This window comes from Falco peregrinus, chromosome 4, assembly GCF_023634155.1.
Source record: "Falco peregrinus isolate bFalPer1 chromosome 4, bFalPer1.pri, whole genome shotgun sequence".
Lineage (NCBI taxonomy): Eukaryota > Metazoa > Chordata > Aves > Falconiformes > Falconidae > Falco > Falco peregrinus.
This window is the reverse complement of record NC_073724.1, coordinates 43,743,899-43,758,348: the sequence shown is the minus strand read 5'-3', so window position 1 is coordinate 43,758,348 and position 14,450 is coordinate 43,743,899. Positions and strand designations below refer to the sequence as shown.

The window sequence follows — 14,450 nt, the reverse complement described above, 5'->3', positions numbered from 1 at the left end:
TCAATGCATTTCTTCTGTTCGTTGCATATGCCCGCTGCTCCTCCACTAGGAGTAAGAAAGTTTATCACTAAGGAAGTGACACCAAATCCCCTGAAGGGCTAAGGCGCTGTTCAAAGTCATGTTCAAACGCTTGTGTACATGCACATTGTGGTGCAAGAGGTTGGTGCAAATCATATATTAACTCCACCGTTTCTGGCATAGCAGTGATGCCATTTGATGAGAAGTTATGATCATGCATAGGTGCCACAGAGAGGTAACATCAGGTGCAGGGTACCACAGCTCATCCTTTCAGGCTTTGCCTGACGTCTTCCAAGAGCAGCTCACTGTCTCCAGTTGTAAGAAGTGCCACTGCAATCTATTTTTCTCTCACACTGTAATGCCTTTTCCCGACTGCCATCTCTCAAATTGCTAAAACCTGTTGTGTTTTGAAAAACTGGTCAATCAAGCATACAGAAAAAAGAAACTTAGTATAAATGACTGTGTTTATTGGAATTTAGAGTGCTGAAAATTAACTGCTTTTTCACTTGTGGATCTAGTGTCACAAAGCAAGGCAAAATGTCTGCCTGCGTCTTCTAATTGCCTTAGCGCAGCTAATGCATTCACATGAGAGATTTCAGATTCTTTGTACTTTGGCAGAAAAAGGCCAAATTTCTCTTAGCATTTATTGACAAGCAGTTTACAATATAAGTGGGGATAAGAAACTTTTAGAATGAGACTGTCAAAAGGTTCTGACATATCCTTTCACCTTGATGAATGCAAATATCTGCTAAATGCCAAGTGCTCCCCTTACTGTGGTAGCTAGCACATTTCTGCCCAAACCCTTCTCATAGTCTCAGGCATCATTACGGAAAGATAGGCTAAAATTCATAACAGGGTGGCAAATTGCTTCTGTATTTTCTGGTGAGTGTGTAACAAATCTGAACCAATCTTTCATGGACAAAATGATATCAAAAGGCAGACAACATACTGCTCAAGGATTATGTGCATCTTCACTCTCCATCTCCATGATGAAGAAAACAGGGAGCAAGATCATTAGGTCACACTGAAGTATTTTTCAGAAAATAATGATTTGCAGGGCTGCATTTACCAATTCTAAAATTTAAAGTAGCAGCCTGCAGAGAATTTCAGAAATGGGCTAAAATATTTATAGACAGTGCATTTTCCCTCTACCCAGGTTTTTAAGATACAGAGGAAACCAACATTTATTTCTGCTTCATGAAATATAATATATATTCAGCATGCAGCAGCTTGCAATCCTGACAAGGAGCTTATTTTTAAAAACAGTGTGTAATTTAAAATCTGTACTTAAAAAAAGCAAATAGTCTAGTGATAACTTTGAAGTACTGAATAATGCTTTTCAGCTACAGTATTTATCAGTTTGGGCTGATAAAGGCAGTTCCTGATGACCTAACATAGCAGATAAATTTTTTCCTGCTAGTTCAAAGACAGAAACAATCACAAAAAATCACTTACTAAAAACACAGAATAAAATATGTCTGAAGTCAGGCAAATAATTTCTGAAATACAAAAGTTGCCATACATGTGTCTGTATATATATATGTCTGCATAGATCTATATCTCTCTCTGTATATATATATCTTTGCAGGAATAAGTTGACATATATCCTTGACAGAAGAAAATATCAAGCTTGATTAATCAGCATGTGCGCCGATTTTTTTGTAAACTAAAGCTGCGTCATTGCCGAACAGCACTAAAAATGTGAGAGGGATGTATACTACTTTAGCTCTGAGAGAGAAAAGTTACAGTAGGACAGATGTATCTAAAATGTGTTTAACATACTTCAAGGCATGTTGAAGTATTTTCCTTCCCTATAAGTAGCTTTAACCATACTTCAGAGTATTTGATTTTCTTGTTAAATTATGATATTTTATATATAAGATATTACATGTTAACTATACAGAGCACTGTATGTGTATGTGTGCTTGTGTACATAGAGGGGATGTTTCCTCCTCTACCTACAACAGGCAAAAGAGTGAAAAACTCTGCTTCATGCAATGAAGTGCAATGTCTTGGGAATGCTTTATTGATGAGCGCTTGAATTAAGTGTCTGTTTAAGAAGAGGAGCATGGGCCAGCCTCATTAGTGCTAATGCAGGAAGATTTAAATTATATTTTTGTGCCCTAGCAATGTCTTCTGTACCTCTGGGAGCTTACTGTAAAGGAGGACAAAGGGCTTCCACACTGCTTTCCATTAGCAGAGGAACATGCTTAATTTCTTGCCCTCTGTTCCATGGGAGTTACTCTGGAATAAACTGTTGAGATGATTCACTAAAACAGAGTATCCTGAGTGTCCTGCAGATAGCCTGTCTCCTGCAGCAGCCTTCTGAACATGGTGTTCCTCTCCTGTGGCTCTGTAGAGTAAAATGAAAGTTGTCCTCTGCTTTATTGTTATAAACAGTTTCCTAATGGATTTTTTCACACCACCACTGTTGCAGGAGCTGTACCCATAATATAAAATACTTTCAGCAATGAATATTCACAATACAGGTCTATTGGCTGATGCAAAGTAATAGACACCAAACTATGTAGCCTCTTAAGGCAGCCATGACACTCTAGATTTCATGCACTGGGAATGGAAAAGCCAAAACTGTTTTCTCTTTGCACAAACCATGGCCACAGTCTAGTCATTTGTAAGTTTTCTCAGCCATTGATTGTTTCTTCTAAACAACCTCATCCCATCTGGGTGATGGACTGAGCAATTGCACACAGTCCTGAAGCACTGGATTTTTCTGCTCCTTTCTTGTATGTACTGAGCCTTATCAGCAGGGCATGTCATTCGCTGAACTATGCTAATGGCATTTCTTGAGCTAAGCCTGATGCCCTGCTCCCTCATTGTGTGCTAATGTGTCCTGTCTTGAAAAGAAGGAAAGCCGTTATATTCTTCAGGCCTTTCTAAGTGTATGCATTGGGGGAAAAAAAGAAAAGAAAAAAGGAAAAAAACAAGAACCAAACTAATCCCTGTAATGCCTCTGCTGTTGCATAGCATTTCCCTCTATTTGTAGGTTTATTAGTTACCAAAATCAACTCTCCATCCAAACATCTTCAAAATCTTATCACAACAAGCTGTGATATTTTATGAAAAATTGTCACTGAGCGTGGCAGAGCAAATGCTGTGGTGTGTGTTTCCCAGGGGAACTTACAAGAGACTTCACCCTTCATCTTAGTCCCCTTCCCTGCAATGCAACACCGGTAGCTCACAGGCTCCCTGGTGCTGTTTTGGGAGCTCCTCCAAAATAAAAGGATGTAAAATGCTGTGTAGAAACCAAGAGTGCTTTTATGTCAAGTCTCATCCATCTATCGAACCACCTCCTTTCAGCCTTCATTGTGAGGGGAAAAGTGCATGCCCTTATCATAGGAAGCACCCTGCAAACCTAGGATGGTGGGAAGCTCAGTTCCCTGCCCAAGGTGGTGCATTTCCTATTTATTTTTTAAAAGAGAAAACCTACGTGATTTGAAGATAAGGTAGCAGCTCCAAGAGTATATTAATACAACAAGCAGTTACCTTCATTGTTAAAGTGCTACCCGATAAAAAGCCTCACTTGTGGCTATGTGTCCAGAAGCACTTAACAGTCATTTTTACTATGCTTTTGGAACCTGGTCCAGAGCTTTTGCCCTTGTTTAGCACCTGCATGATCTAAAGTGATCTTTGTCCTCAGGTCACACTATAAAAAGTTGAAACCAACTAAATTACTACAGCCAAAAGTTCTAGATTTAGATGAGGGAGGACTTTAACAGAATGATCTCTTTCTCTGAAAATCATTCCCATGACTTGAATGGCAAAACATTTACACCAACCTGTCAAGTTTCAGGTACTGAATACAAGACTGGTTTAGTCTTTTATTCAGGTAGTTCTACAGGTTAGATGTTTGGGTTGTCACATGGGAGATACCATTATCAAAATGCATGTTCCCTCAAATCATACTGCTGCCACTGCTTGCTCCCCACAACGGGTCCCTATGCCCATTATGTGACCTGAGAATGATGGTTACGTGGATTTTTGCAGGATCTTCTGCATGACCTTTTGCACAACTGGACATTCTCATCCATTCTCATCACAGGGCCATTGTGTGATTCCTGCATAGGACAACTTCAGTCACCTTAAGAGATCAGAATATTTCTTTCTGAAGAAGTTGCAACAAGTTTGGAGGGATCCAAAAAGATGTGGCATGTGAGAGTGAAAGAAAGGCAGAAAGTGATATAATGAAAGAAGTATCTGAAGGACATCAAGGCCAGAAGTTTTTTCTGACTCAAATTATTGTCATGGTTCAGTCAGTAGGACAGATAAAAGTCATGCTTTAGATATGTGCATGAAACTGAATTCACAGTTGCCATGATCTATGCTGCAGAAAGATAAACAGATTAGCTGATCGTTTGATGACAGCGTGCACCATGGTCCCAAGAACCCTTGAAAGATTTCCACTGATGTTTTTTCCCTTTCGTGCCTACATATTTTTCGCTATCTAAACCAGCCCTCCCTGAACTGATCTGCAATGCAAATCTAACAATAACATTTTATATATTAGAAGAAGGTAGATACTTTTCAGGAAAGATGAGGAGAATCTATTCAAATAGTTGCAACATGAACTTATTTAGAAGTAGCCCCTGTTTGGTTTGCTTGTATTCTGAAAAGAAACAGGCTAATACAATTCTTTTACGCAGTTCACAACCGATGAAGTGCTATCACTTTGGCATAAGGCTGTGAGAAGCCTTCTAAATCAATGAGATATATAAGCTCTTCAAGATCAGAAACAGTCCTTTTGAACACCACAGTTTTTATTTTAATGATGCTGCACCCTTTCCACTTAGGGGCTTCTTTTTCAATTAATTTCTGTTGGAGAAGTGTGAATAGCAGCTGGCTCTTTGCATGAGAAGTGTGTCCCATGAGACTGATGAAAAGAAAATCATCACTTACTACTGATGGCTTTTACTGTAGCTGAGAAAACTATTACTACAAATTACATAATAAAAAAATGGAGGTAATGACTCACTCCTGTTTTTAAAATGCTTTGAGATATACTAAAATGCTGGGGAAGAGATGCTGCTATTATTATTTTACCATCTTGCCACTTGAAGGGTTGTTTTTCAATGGAAATCTGAAATGTACAGATGGGGTGGGTAATATAACCTCTTTCTCTATTTGCCAACACTTCTCATTATAAGACTGTTTTTGTTTGCTTGTAGTTTGACTTTTTGTTTGATAGGCTTTTTCCAGGCCAGGTGCCTACCTCAGGCTGAGTTATTTCAGCTGGAAAGTTTCAGCTACAACTATTCAGCCATTTCCAAGAGTAAGGTGGAAGTGTGGAAAAATAGGGATGCAGTATATATTGATCCTACCATAAAAAAACAAAACCAAAAACCAACAACAAAAAAAAAAGGCATTGTGAGAATCTGAGAAGTCCCATGGTTAGCAGCATGGATTTCAAGTTTGGCAGGCAATGGCCCTAGCATCAGATATTCTTGCTGTCCCTGTGAAAAGTCATCATGAGGGTGCTGAAATTTTGCAGCCTGAGCAAAACCCAGTCAATATATAGACAAAACCCACACAGTTATCACTTCCTGAGAAAACATTTTCCAGTGACTAACAGCTATGAGCCCCCAGGGTTCGAGCAGCACTGAACACACCCTAGTACTGCCTTCAGTGGCTGAATCAGTTCTAGCCATGTGGGGTAGGTGCAGTCTGGTGGCACGTCAGAAATCAAAGCAGACAGATCTGTTTTCCTAGTGCTTGTACAGCTGCCTGTGCTGGGCCCAGGATGCATGAAAAAAAAAAACATTACTTCAATCCAGAGAGAAAGGAAGAGAATGTGGGGGCCAAGGGGTGAGAGTGGCAAACCAGCCTGTATTGCAGCAAGATAGCAGCAGCAAGCAGTGGAGCAGAAGCTCAAAGCAGCATCCAGGACAACAAAGGGGAATTACAGAACTGTATTTAGGGGCAGTGGGGGAAAGTCAGAAGCTGGGAGCAGGCTTCTGGTGGGATTTCAGAGGTGATGTGAGTTGGTAAAATGGAGTTGGGAAACTGGATGGGGATACGAAACTGGGACAAGGAAGCAATGAGGTGAGGTACAGCACTGACAGTGAATAAAGACCCACGTGAAGGACAGACCGAGTGAAACTCAGTGGAGACGGAGGAAGTGAAGACTGGCAGAAAAAGAGGACTGTAGCCAGAGGCTGGGAGGAAGCGTGGGAGCTCTGAAGGGGAAGACTAGTTTTGAGTCATGAGAACAAGGTGCTGAGGATATGAGGACTGAGATGGGAAAGATGTGGAGGACAGACTGGTTTTGGAACCCAGAGCAGAACAGCCAGGACTTGGGCAAGGATGCACTGGAGAAGACTGAGGAGGACAGGTCATACTTGGGAGGAATGAACACAAACCCCTGCATCTACAGAACAGTCTTCTCCTTAGGATGTCTGACTTCAATAGTCCTCTGCCATCTGCAGATGTATATGAGCCCCACTGGCAAACCAGTAGAACTGGAGCAAATGCAGAGTAAGAAACTAGTGCAGCTAAGAATAATTCCGAGCATGGCAAGGACCTATGCAGTATCCTTAGCAAGGCTAACCTCAGTGATTCCTTTTCACAATGTCAGTAACTGCTGTTTCCATTTTGGAGGAGGGGGAGGAAACGGGCTTCAGTTTACTTCACAAAAAAGCTAAAAAGAAAATTGCATTCAACACAGGCCAAAGCAAAACATATTGAAAGGGTATTATTACAGTTGTAAAGGCAAGTAGTCAATAGGTATAAAACACCATAAATTAAGTACGTAAGTAGAGTTGGAGTCTCTCCCCCGATACGTATACATTAAAGGGTGGGTAGTTTTCATGGCTTTTTGTCAGAACTCAGAACTGGCCAATTTGTTTGTCTAAATGAAAAACAATAATGCCAAGATGGCTTGATTTCCAAAAAGCTCTGTTAAGACTCGGCCAGTTCCAAGACAGCTATGTCTGCCAAGCAGAGATGTGAGTATTTTCCTCTGAGCTTATCCACTCAGCTCCTAGCAGCCAGCTTATGGGACTGCTAGCTTCCGAGAACCAGATTTTGGGACAGAGACAAGGGACGGGCAAGGGATGGTGGGGGCTGGCATGCCACGTCTCTGTGGGACAGAGTTATTTGTAGCCTGCAGACCTCTGGCATAGGTGGCTATGCAGACAAGGGCACCAGTTATTCCTAAAAAAATGGGACATCTGATTTCATGTGGTGTCTAATTGATTCTTCTGATCAGCAATGCAAAGAAGTAGCCGGCCCAAGGTCTAATAGCACATAAGTGTTCAGTTCCCAAGCTTCTGGCTTCCTGACAGCCTGTCAGGTGGGAAGCTACACAGCAAGGCTCTATAAGCCCCACTCTTGAGATCTCTGGCAGCCAGGATTTAATTGTGAAGTTATTGTCAAGAAACTTTCTGTTCTCCTATCTGAGATCTTACAGTTATTTCTGAAGAACATTCTCAAGATTTTGCTTTTATTGGGATGTTTGTAAATCTCAAAATACTCTGCAGAATGGGCAGCCCTCTTGTGTTTGATTACATGCTCATGATTTTGAGTATCTTTATTTAGATGCTGCTTTTAGCAAGTCCTTATTCAAGATATCAAGAATGAGGATGCTTCATGTATGGGGAGTTTGGAAAGTGGGCAGTAAACGTGGCAAAGGAATGCAGACAAGAAAGGCCATTGGTATTCATAATGAAGATAAATGTTGCCCTGTAGAGCCAAACTCTGAATTCACCTTTGCCACAGATCTCTTAGATAATGCTAATTAAGTTACTTAAATCTGTCTTTCCCAGGGGGCTCCTAAGCTAGATGATGTGACTGATCTGAAGAAGGAAAAAGAACTTGCAAAAGCAACTTCATTTCAATGGGAGCAGAGCTTTGAACATATAAATATCATATAACAGCAGGTAAACTGGAAAAATCAAGCTGTAGGCTTCTGAAATTGAACAGACAAAAATTTGTGGATACTTCTAAGTTCAGTCTGTGCCTCAGTTGCCATCTGCCAAAGCACTCCTGATCACCCAGGTGGGTTTTGAAAATGAATGCTTTGTTTCGGAAGCAGTTCGATACCACAGAGATTATAATCTCAGAAAAACTCATGAGGAAATTCATAATTATGTCTTCAGAACAGAACATAGAGGAAACAAAATACCAAGTAACAGCTCATTAAGTGTCATCTATTCTAAATTACCCTTCAGATGACTGGTTTGAGGTCACGCAGGATGCTTGTAGCAGAAATGAGAATAAACCAAAGGACCCATGATGCTGAAGATGGGCAGTAATTCTCCCTCTGTTTCTCTGGAGAAGAAATAAGTATACTGGTGGTATGAGAAGCTGAACTACAAATAAGGATATTTGGGTACTGATATTAACTCCCTTTATAATGCCATATTTCAGAGTACATTTAAGCTCCGATATGCAAGCTGGGCCATATTTCGTATTTCTTGGAATCAAAAGTAAGTGCCTGAAATCTCATTGTATCAACTTTGGAATCTATAAAATGAAAAGGCAACACAAACATTAATAGTATTTTAAACAACAGGCCACTTTCGACTCTCCACTAACATGTTAGATGAAATCACTACGTAGTTATGGAAGAAAACAATACACAGCCATCTAAAAAACCCTCTGTGGCAATGCTGACCTCCAGGTACAACAGCAGAACCTTGAGAATTGTTCAGGTCTGACATACAAAGCTCACCTTTGACATTTTGGGCTTAGCATATAAGGACAGGTTATTAACCCTTCTCTAAATAACAGTGCCCTGTCAATGCATGATAAAATAGATAGGGCACTTTGTAGCCAACTTTGACAATTCCAGATCAATAGTTATGAACCATGCTGACACGTTTGCTTTGCGTGTGCCATGAGTTTTTTTTCACGCTGCAACTTGCACTGCTCTGACATGTCTGCCTTAAGGAGCATATGCAGGATGTGGTTGTATCACAGGTGCAGCAGTAGCTCAGCCCACCAGCACTCTTCAAATGTGCCACATGTTTATGCAAGTTATTCAGAGGATATTCAGTCACTGTTTGAGGTTTCTGACCAGCCAACAGCCCTGGCAGCTGAATATCCAGAAGTAGAGGAGAAGACTTTCAAGGAAGTCAAATCATTGACAAAACCTACAGTTCAATCAAAATTGGCAGAATTGGCAATCTACTTTCTGGGAGAGGAATTTTCAAGTTTGAAATTGCAAACTAATAGAAGGAAAAATAGCACTGCACCTGAGGTACCAAGCAGCATTCTCAGTGATTAGTAATGTTTTGATATAAATACTGGAGCTGTAAATTCTCTGGGATTTTTTTTTTTGGGGGGGTTGGTCCGGCTACAAAAAAACTGCTGGGTTTTGTTTGTTTTGGTTTTGATTTTTGTTGTGGTTTTTTTGTTTGTGGTTTTTTGTTGGTTTGGGGTTTTGTGGGTTTTGTTTGGTTTTGGGTTTTTTTGTCTGTCTACATTGATTTTGATAGTCATTTGAAGAATGGTATTCTTTAACTGGAAACATTCCTTATCAGATTTACCATGGTGAATGGTCAGTGCAGCAGCACCACAGCTACTAATTTGGCATTCAGTTCCTAAACTGTATCAACAGATCTGTGATATTGTAATGTCAAGCAAGGTACCATATAAATCAAAAGTAATGGTGACATTAGCTTTTTATGCCACAGCATGTAACCAGTGCCCCTGACAGTCTCAGGTGTGTGAGATGACATGCCTTTCAGAGTTCAAATTGCTACTGGCTTAAAGATAATCCCCTAACTTCCTGAAATAATTAGCAATTACATCACTCCAGACTGAAAAAAATGAAGGACTAAACAAACAGAACAGAAAGAAGTTACAAGATCAGATGTCTGTAACAAAGTCATTTTACTGTACCGTTCTCTGCATCTTATCTGAAAACAGATATAGGAATCAACCTTCCTGCCTCTTCCCTCCCCTGAAAAAGTGCCGAGGAAAGGTTTTTTAAGAACTTCAGGAACAGTAAAATTATACCTCAATTCTTCCTACAAGTTCATATGAAGTGCACTGTTTAGTGGCCCCATCACTCAGACCTAGATGCTACTGCAATCAGGTTTTCTGTCTTTTGTGTCCTTGTGAATAGGTCTGAACATTGCCAATATCAGAACAGTCAGAACACAATACTAAAAAATTCCTATTCTCTTCTATTGCTAAAGTCTCTCAGGGCCATCCTAACATCCTTGTTCAGGACTATTAGAATAGATTTTAGGCATTCTATTAGAATTTCAAGTCACATTTATTTACAATGCTACCTTTCTAGGCATGAGGACACTCAGAAAAGCACACTTAATAAGAGGAAAGCAAGGTTAAAGCTTTTAGCTCCTGTCTCTGCTTATTGGCAGAAAAACACATACATTAAAATTCTTATCGTATTCTTTAAAAACTGGAAAGTCACTGGCTAATGAAAATGTGAACTTTGTCATCCAGCACAGAAACATTCACCAGTGAAACTTAGGTGACAAACAATCTACTGAATTAGTTGTAGTGAAAACTGCTCACAGAAAGCTTGCTTCTGCAAGGCTTCCACTTAGAAAGCAGTACTTTGCTAGTTGAATGAAGGAGGGTAAAAAAGAGAGAACAAGACACAGTGACTGATTAGCATCTATGTCATCATTAAAAATAAACACAAATCTGGATTAACCTTCTTAAGTGCTCATTATCTAACTGTCAGGACAATCCCATGTGTGCAATTCTGCCTTTCTATAAACAGCACAGCCATTAGCTTGGCTCTAGTTTTCCGAGTTAACCTCACCTTTTACTGTCACGTGCACACTCTGGCTGGTGGACAGCTGGGGCTGAACAAGGACATTGCACGTGTATTCACCCTCATCTACTTCCTTCTGCACATCTGAAAGCTTCAGTGTCCCGTTGTTCTCAAACGCCACTTGGCGATGGTTAAATGGTAGCAGGTTAGAATTCTTGTACCACTTGATCGAGTAATACGGGTAGCCGATCACACGGCAGTGGATGTAGGTGTCCCGCCCAGCTATTGCTGTGATGTTCTTCATCGGTCGAATGCTTGCTGGCCCTAGAAAGGTAAAAAGAAACTCTTGAAAACAATTTAAAGGCACATGTGCTTGAGGAAACATGCATATAATTTTTCTGAATATACAAACGTTAACAACATTTACAGATGTGGCTTGCAGAACACTTCTTAGCATTTGACAGTTTTTCCTTTCAAGAGCTACTTAAGCAGTTTCCCTAATCTTTATATGCTCTACTTTTTCCTCACCCTGCAGCATACATACTAATTATGTGGGGGTATATGTCTGCATTATCCAGCACTTCCTTGATATAATCTTTGCTGCATTACAAATTAAAAGGCTGAGGATGATTTAATTAATGTGAAATACTAAAACTGATACAAAGCTGGAATCCTGTTACACATGAGAACACTGACAAAGTTAGCTTTTCTTTTGACGTATATGAAGTATAATACCATGAGGATGGGTATTATGCCATGTAGGGCTAGAAATGCAAGCTAAAGTACTGTATACACAAGTAAATACAATGAATGTTGGACAAGTAAAAGAAAAGAAGAAAAAAAAAATCCATGCATAGCACGACAAAAGTAAAGAAACGGAACAAACAGAGATGAGTATAGGAAAAAGATTATAGAACACAAGCCATAGGGTTCTGCCAACATTTAACCATACCATACACTTTCTAGATGGGGCTGGAGAGGCAGGGTGGGAAAAGAGAGCGGGGAAGAAAAGGAGAGGAAAAACAGTAAGTTGGTTTTGGCATTCCAAGACTCATTTAATCACATGCAACAATCTTCTCCACTACAATGAGTTATGTGTGTTTTTTTGAGGAGCTGATTTGACAAGCACCTCTTACGTTTATTCGAGCCTGGTACAGGACGACTCCAGCAGAGTTGTTGGCAGTACAGCGATAAACTCCACCATCTCGGACCTGAGTGTTAGAGATATTCAGGTAACTGACCACATTGCCTTCGGAGGTGATAATCTGGCTGATACGATGACTGCCATCCTTCACAATGGGATCTTCATCCAGTGTCCAAGTGATAGTAGGCAGAGGAGTCCCCTTCACGTTGCACATAAGGGATACTGGCTCTCCCGGACTGACCACTTTCTCACTGAAGGCAGAAATGATTTTGGGAGTTCCATCTGCCAGGGGAAAAAAGAACAGGAGAATAGTACTTACAGGGTGTAAAGCTTATTCCCTCTATTGTGGGGCCTATCACATGAACCAAGATCTTATTTAGAAGCACTGTAAACAATTATGTTTCAGGATGTAACTTGTAACTATGGAGAGAAGGAAACAAATTTTGGTAGCAGAGTACTTAAATGATCCTTTGCTTACTACAGGTTGATTTTTTTTGTACTGGCTGTGCTGAAGGAAAAGCACTCGAATAGATGGACCGGGGCTCTGCACAGCTATATGAAGTGCCAGGTACTTGCAGAAAAGCGTTAAAGCCATGCACAGTCCGTCACAAAAGACATACAGCAAGACTGCAACACATTTGGAATTTTTCTTCTCCTGGTAGACTTCAGCTCCTTGGAAAGCTAAGGATGAATCCTGTTGGCAAGAGCCAGGCACAACCTGCACTGGCTAATTTCACACAGCTGTGCCAATGCAGTTTAGTCCTGACCCACAATACCCCATTCAGAAAAGTATTAAATTAAGCTTCTCTGAATACAGATTGCCAGTAACAGCAGTGATGCCAATTCCGTTCTGTGGTCATTTTGTGCTACAGATAAATATTCCTCTGAAATGGGAGCATTCAAATGCTTTCTTTTGTGATCTGTGTCACCATTTACTCAGCCTCTACCAAGCAAGTGAACAAAGAGAGTGGATGGAGACAGAAACTTTGAGATTGTAAGTAGTGGGCAGGATTAAATAACCACCTATCCAGAGAGTTCAGCCGGGTAACATTTATGAGTGTCAACATTCGGCTATTAGGAAGTCCTTTCTGGGATCCTGCAATGCATGTTTGTTCTCCTTTGAAAATCATACTTTCAAAGCTGTATCTAAGAAGGCATTTCTGTGTAATTGGGAGCAAAAGGCCACACACCAGGAGCAGTATGCAGAGCACAGGAAGCCATCCAGTCCAAAGTTTAGACAACAGTGTTGCAGGCTACTGTCTGGTTTTAAATAGCCAAGCAGCAAGTCAGCTAACTTCAGTGTTCCTACAGTATTAGTGCCTCCAAGAAATAGAAGGAAAAGGTGCCTTATTACCTAGAGAGGGGCCAAAGACACTTGAAAACTCATCTTGTACATGAAGAGTTTCAAGAACAACTCCTTTCAGTTTTGCACAGGACAGAGGATGCCAGGACAGGACTGAGAAGTCTCATGATCTGTGATACACCATTTGACTGGCACATTATGTACTGTCCCTTCATGTACACTCTCTTACATATTACTTCTATGTTTGGGAGGCTTGAACCGTGATTACCCTAGAAATCACAATTCTTGCATTGCAATTTCAGTGCAACATCACGCAGGAAACTGAGGGAAACTGGCACAATGTGTACAAGACTCCCCACAAAACAGAATTAAAAACAGGGCTGCAAAATTCCCTTGCTTGCCACATAGTAAAAAACATAAGGCACTGTCACTCTCAGGCTGCTGAAAGACATCAACATCCCCAGCGGAGCATTTGATTTTATTTGATTTCATAATTTTCTCCTCTTCCCCCCTCTCTCTTTCATTTCTGTCCCATTGGCTATGTGACAGAGTTCTAATTTATTTATTTATTTTCATCTGACTCTTTTCCTTTCCTTTACTGTGTATTAGATACTGTCACCCCCCAGAAAACAAAATAGCAGCAGAAAAATAAAGCTTTTTATCCTGAAAGCTGACACAGGACCAATAAATCTGTGAGTGTGCACACTATGTACCTCTGCCAATCCTCCTCCTCTTCTTTTTTTTATTTTTTTTTATTTGTTAATTCAAGTGACAGGCTTTTTTTGGAGATGAAAGCAGACATTATTTTCCCAGTAAAACCCGAGTGTCTTTGAAATCCTTCCTGCTGTTGCTCTCTGATAACCTGCACTCTCTCAACATCATGATAGATTATCAATATGCTCTTTAGGCTTTCTTAGTCACGGGAGATGGTTGCCGAGGTAACTCAGTCCAGGCCGGTAATCTCTTCTTTCTCTAGATAGACTCTAAAAATAGTGCCCATGACACAACTGCACTACAGCCTCATTAGTGAACCAACTCTGTAAAAACTGATAACTTTCGTCACTTGATTATCATGCAGAACATTGTGTCAGTTAATTAAGATTATTTCCATGCCCTCAGCCAATACACCCAACCAGGAAAGCCATGCCCAGAAGATGTTTGGAGTTGAACAGAGACCTCTTCTCTCATGTCTTGCTGAAAAGCTGATATAAAATCCACCCCACCAAAAGAAAAACAGTAAAATTGACTATAAGGACTGCCCAGGAGGGATTTTTGTTTTC

At 40.4% G+C, this 14,450-nt stretch overlaps 1 protein-coding gene across 3 annotated transcripts in view; it reads right to left on the bottom strand.

The window, feature by feature from the left end:
- The window catches only part of DSCAM (DS cell adhesion molecule), a 470,739-nt gene that overhangs the window by 161,658 nt on the left and 294,631 nt on the right, over positions 1 to 14,450 (bottom strand). For 2 of the 3 annotated variants that reach the window (XM_055802404.1, XM_055802403.1), the window contains exons 7-8: positions 11,853 to 12,149; positions 10,772 to 11,047 (exon numbers count right to left, since the gene is read on the bottom strand). In XM_055802404.1, coding sequence (XP_055658379.1) covers positions 10,772 to 11,047; positions 11,853 to 12,149 — 573 coding nt within the window. Of the gene's footprint in view, positions 1 to 10,771; positions 11,048 to 11,852; positions 12,150 to 14,450 lie in introns of those variants that run through there. The other variant, XM_055802405.1, reaches the window with a different exon arrangement.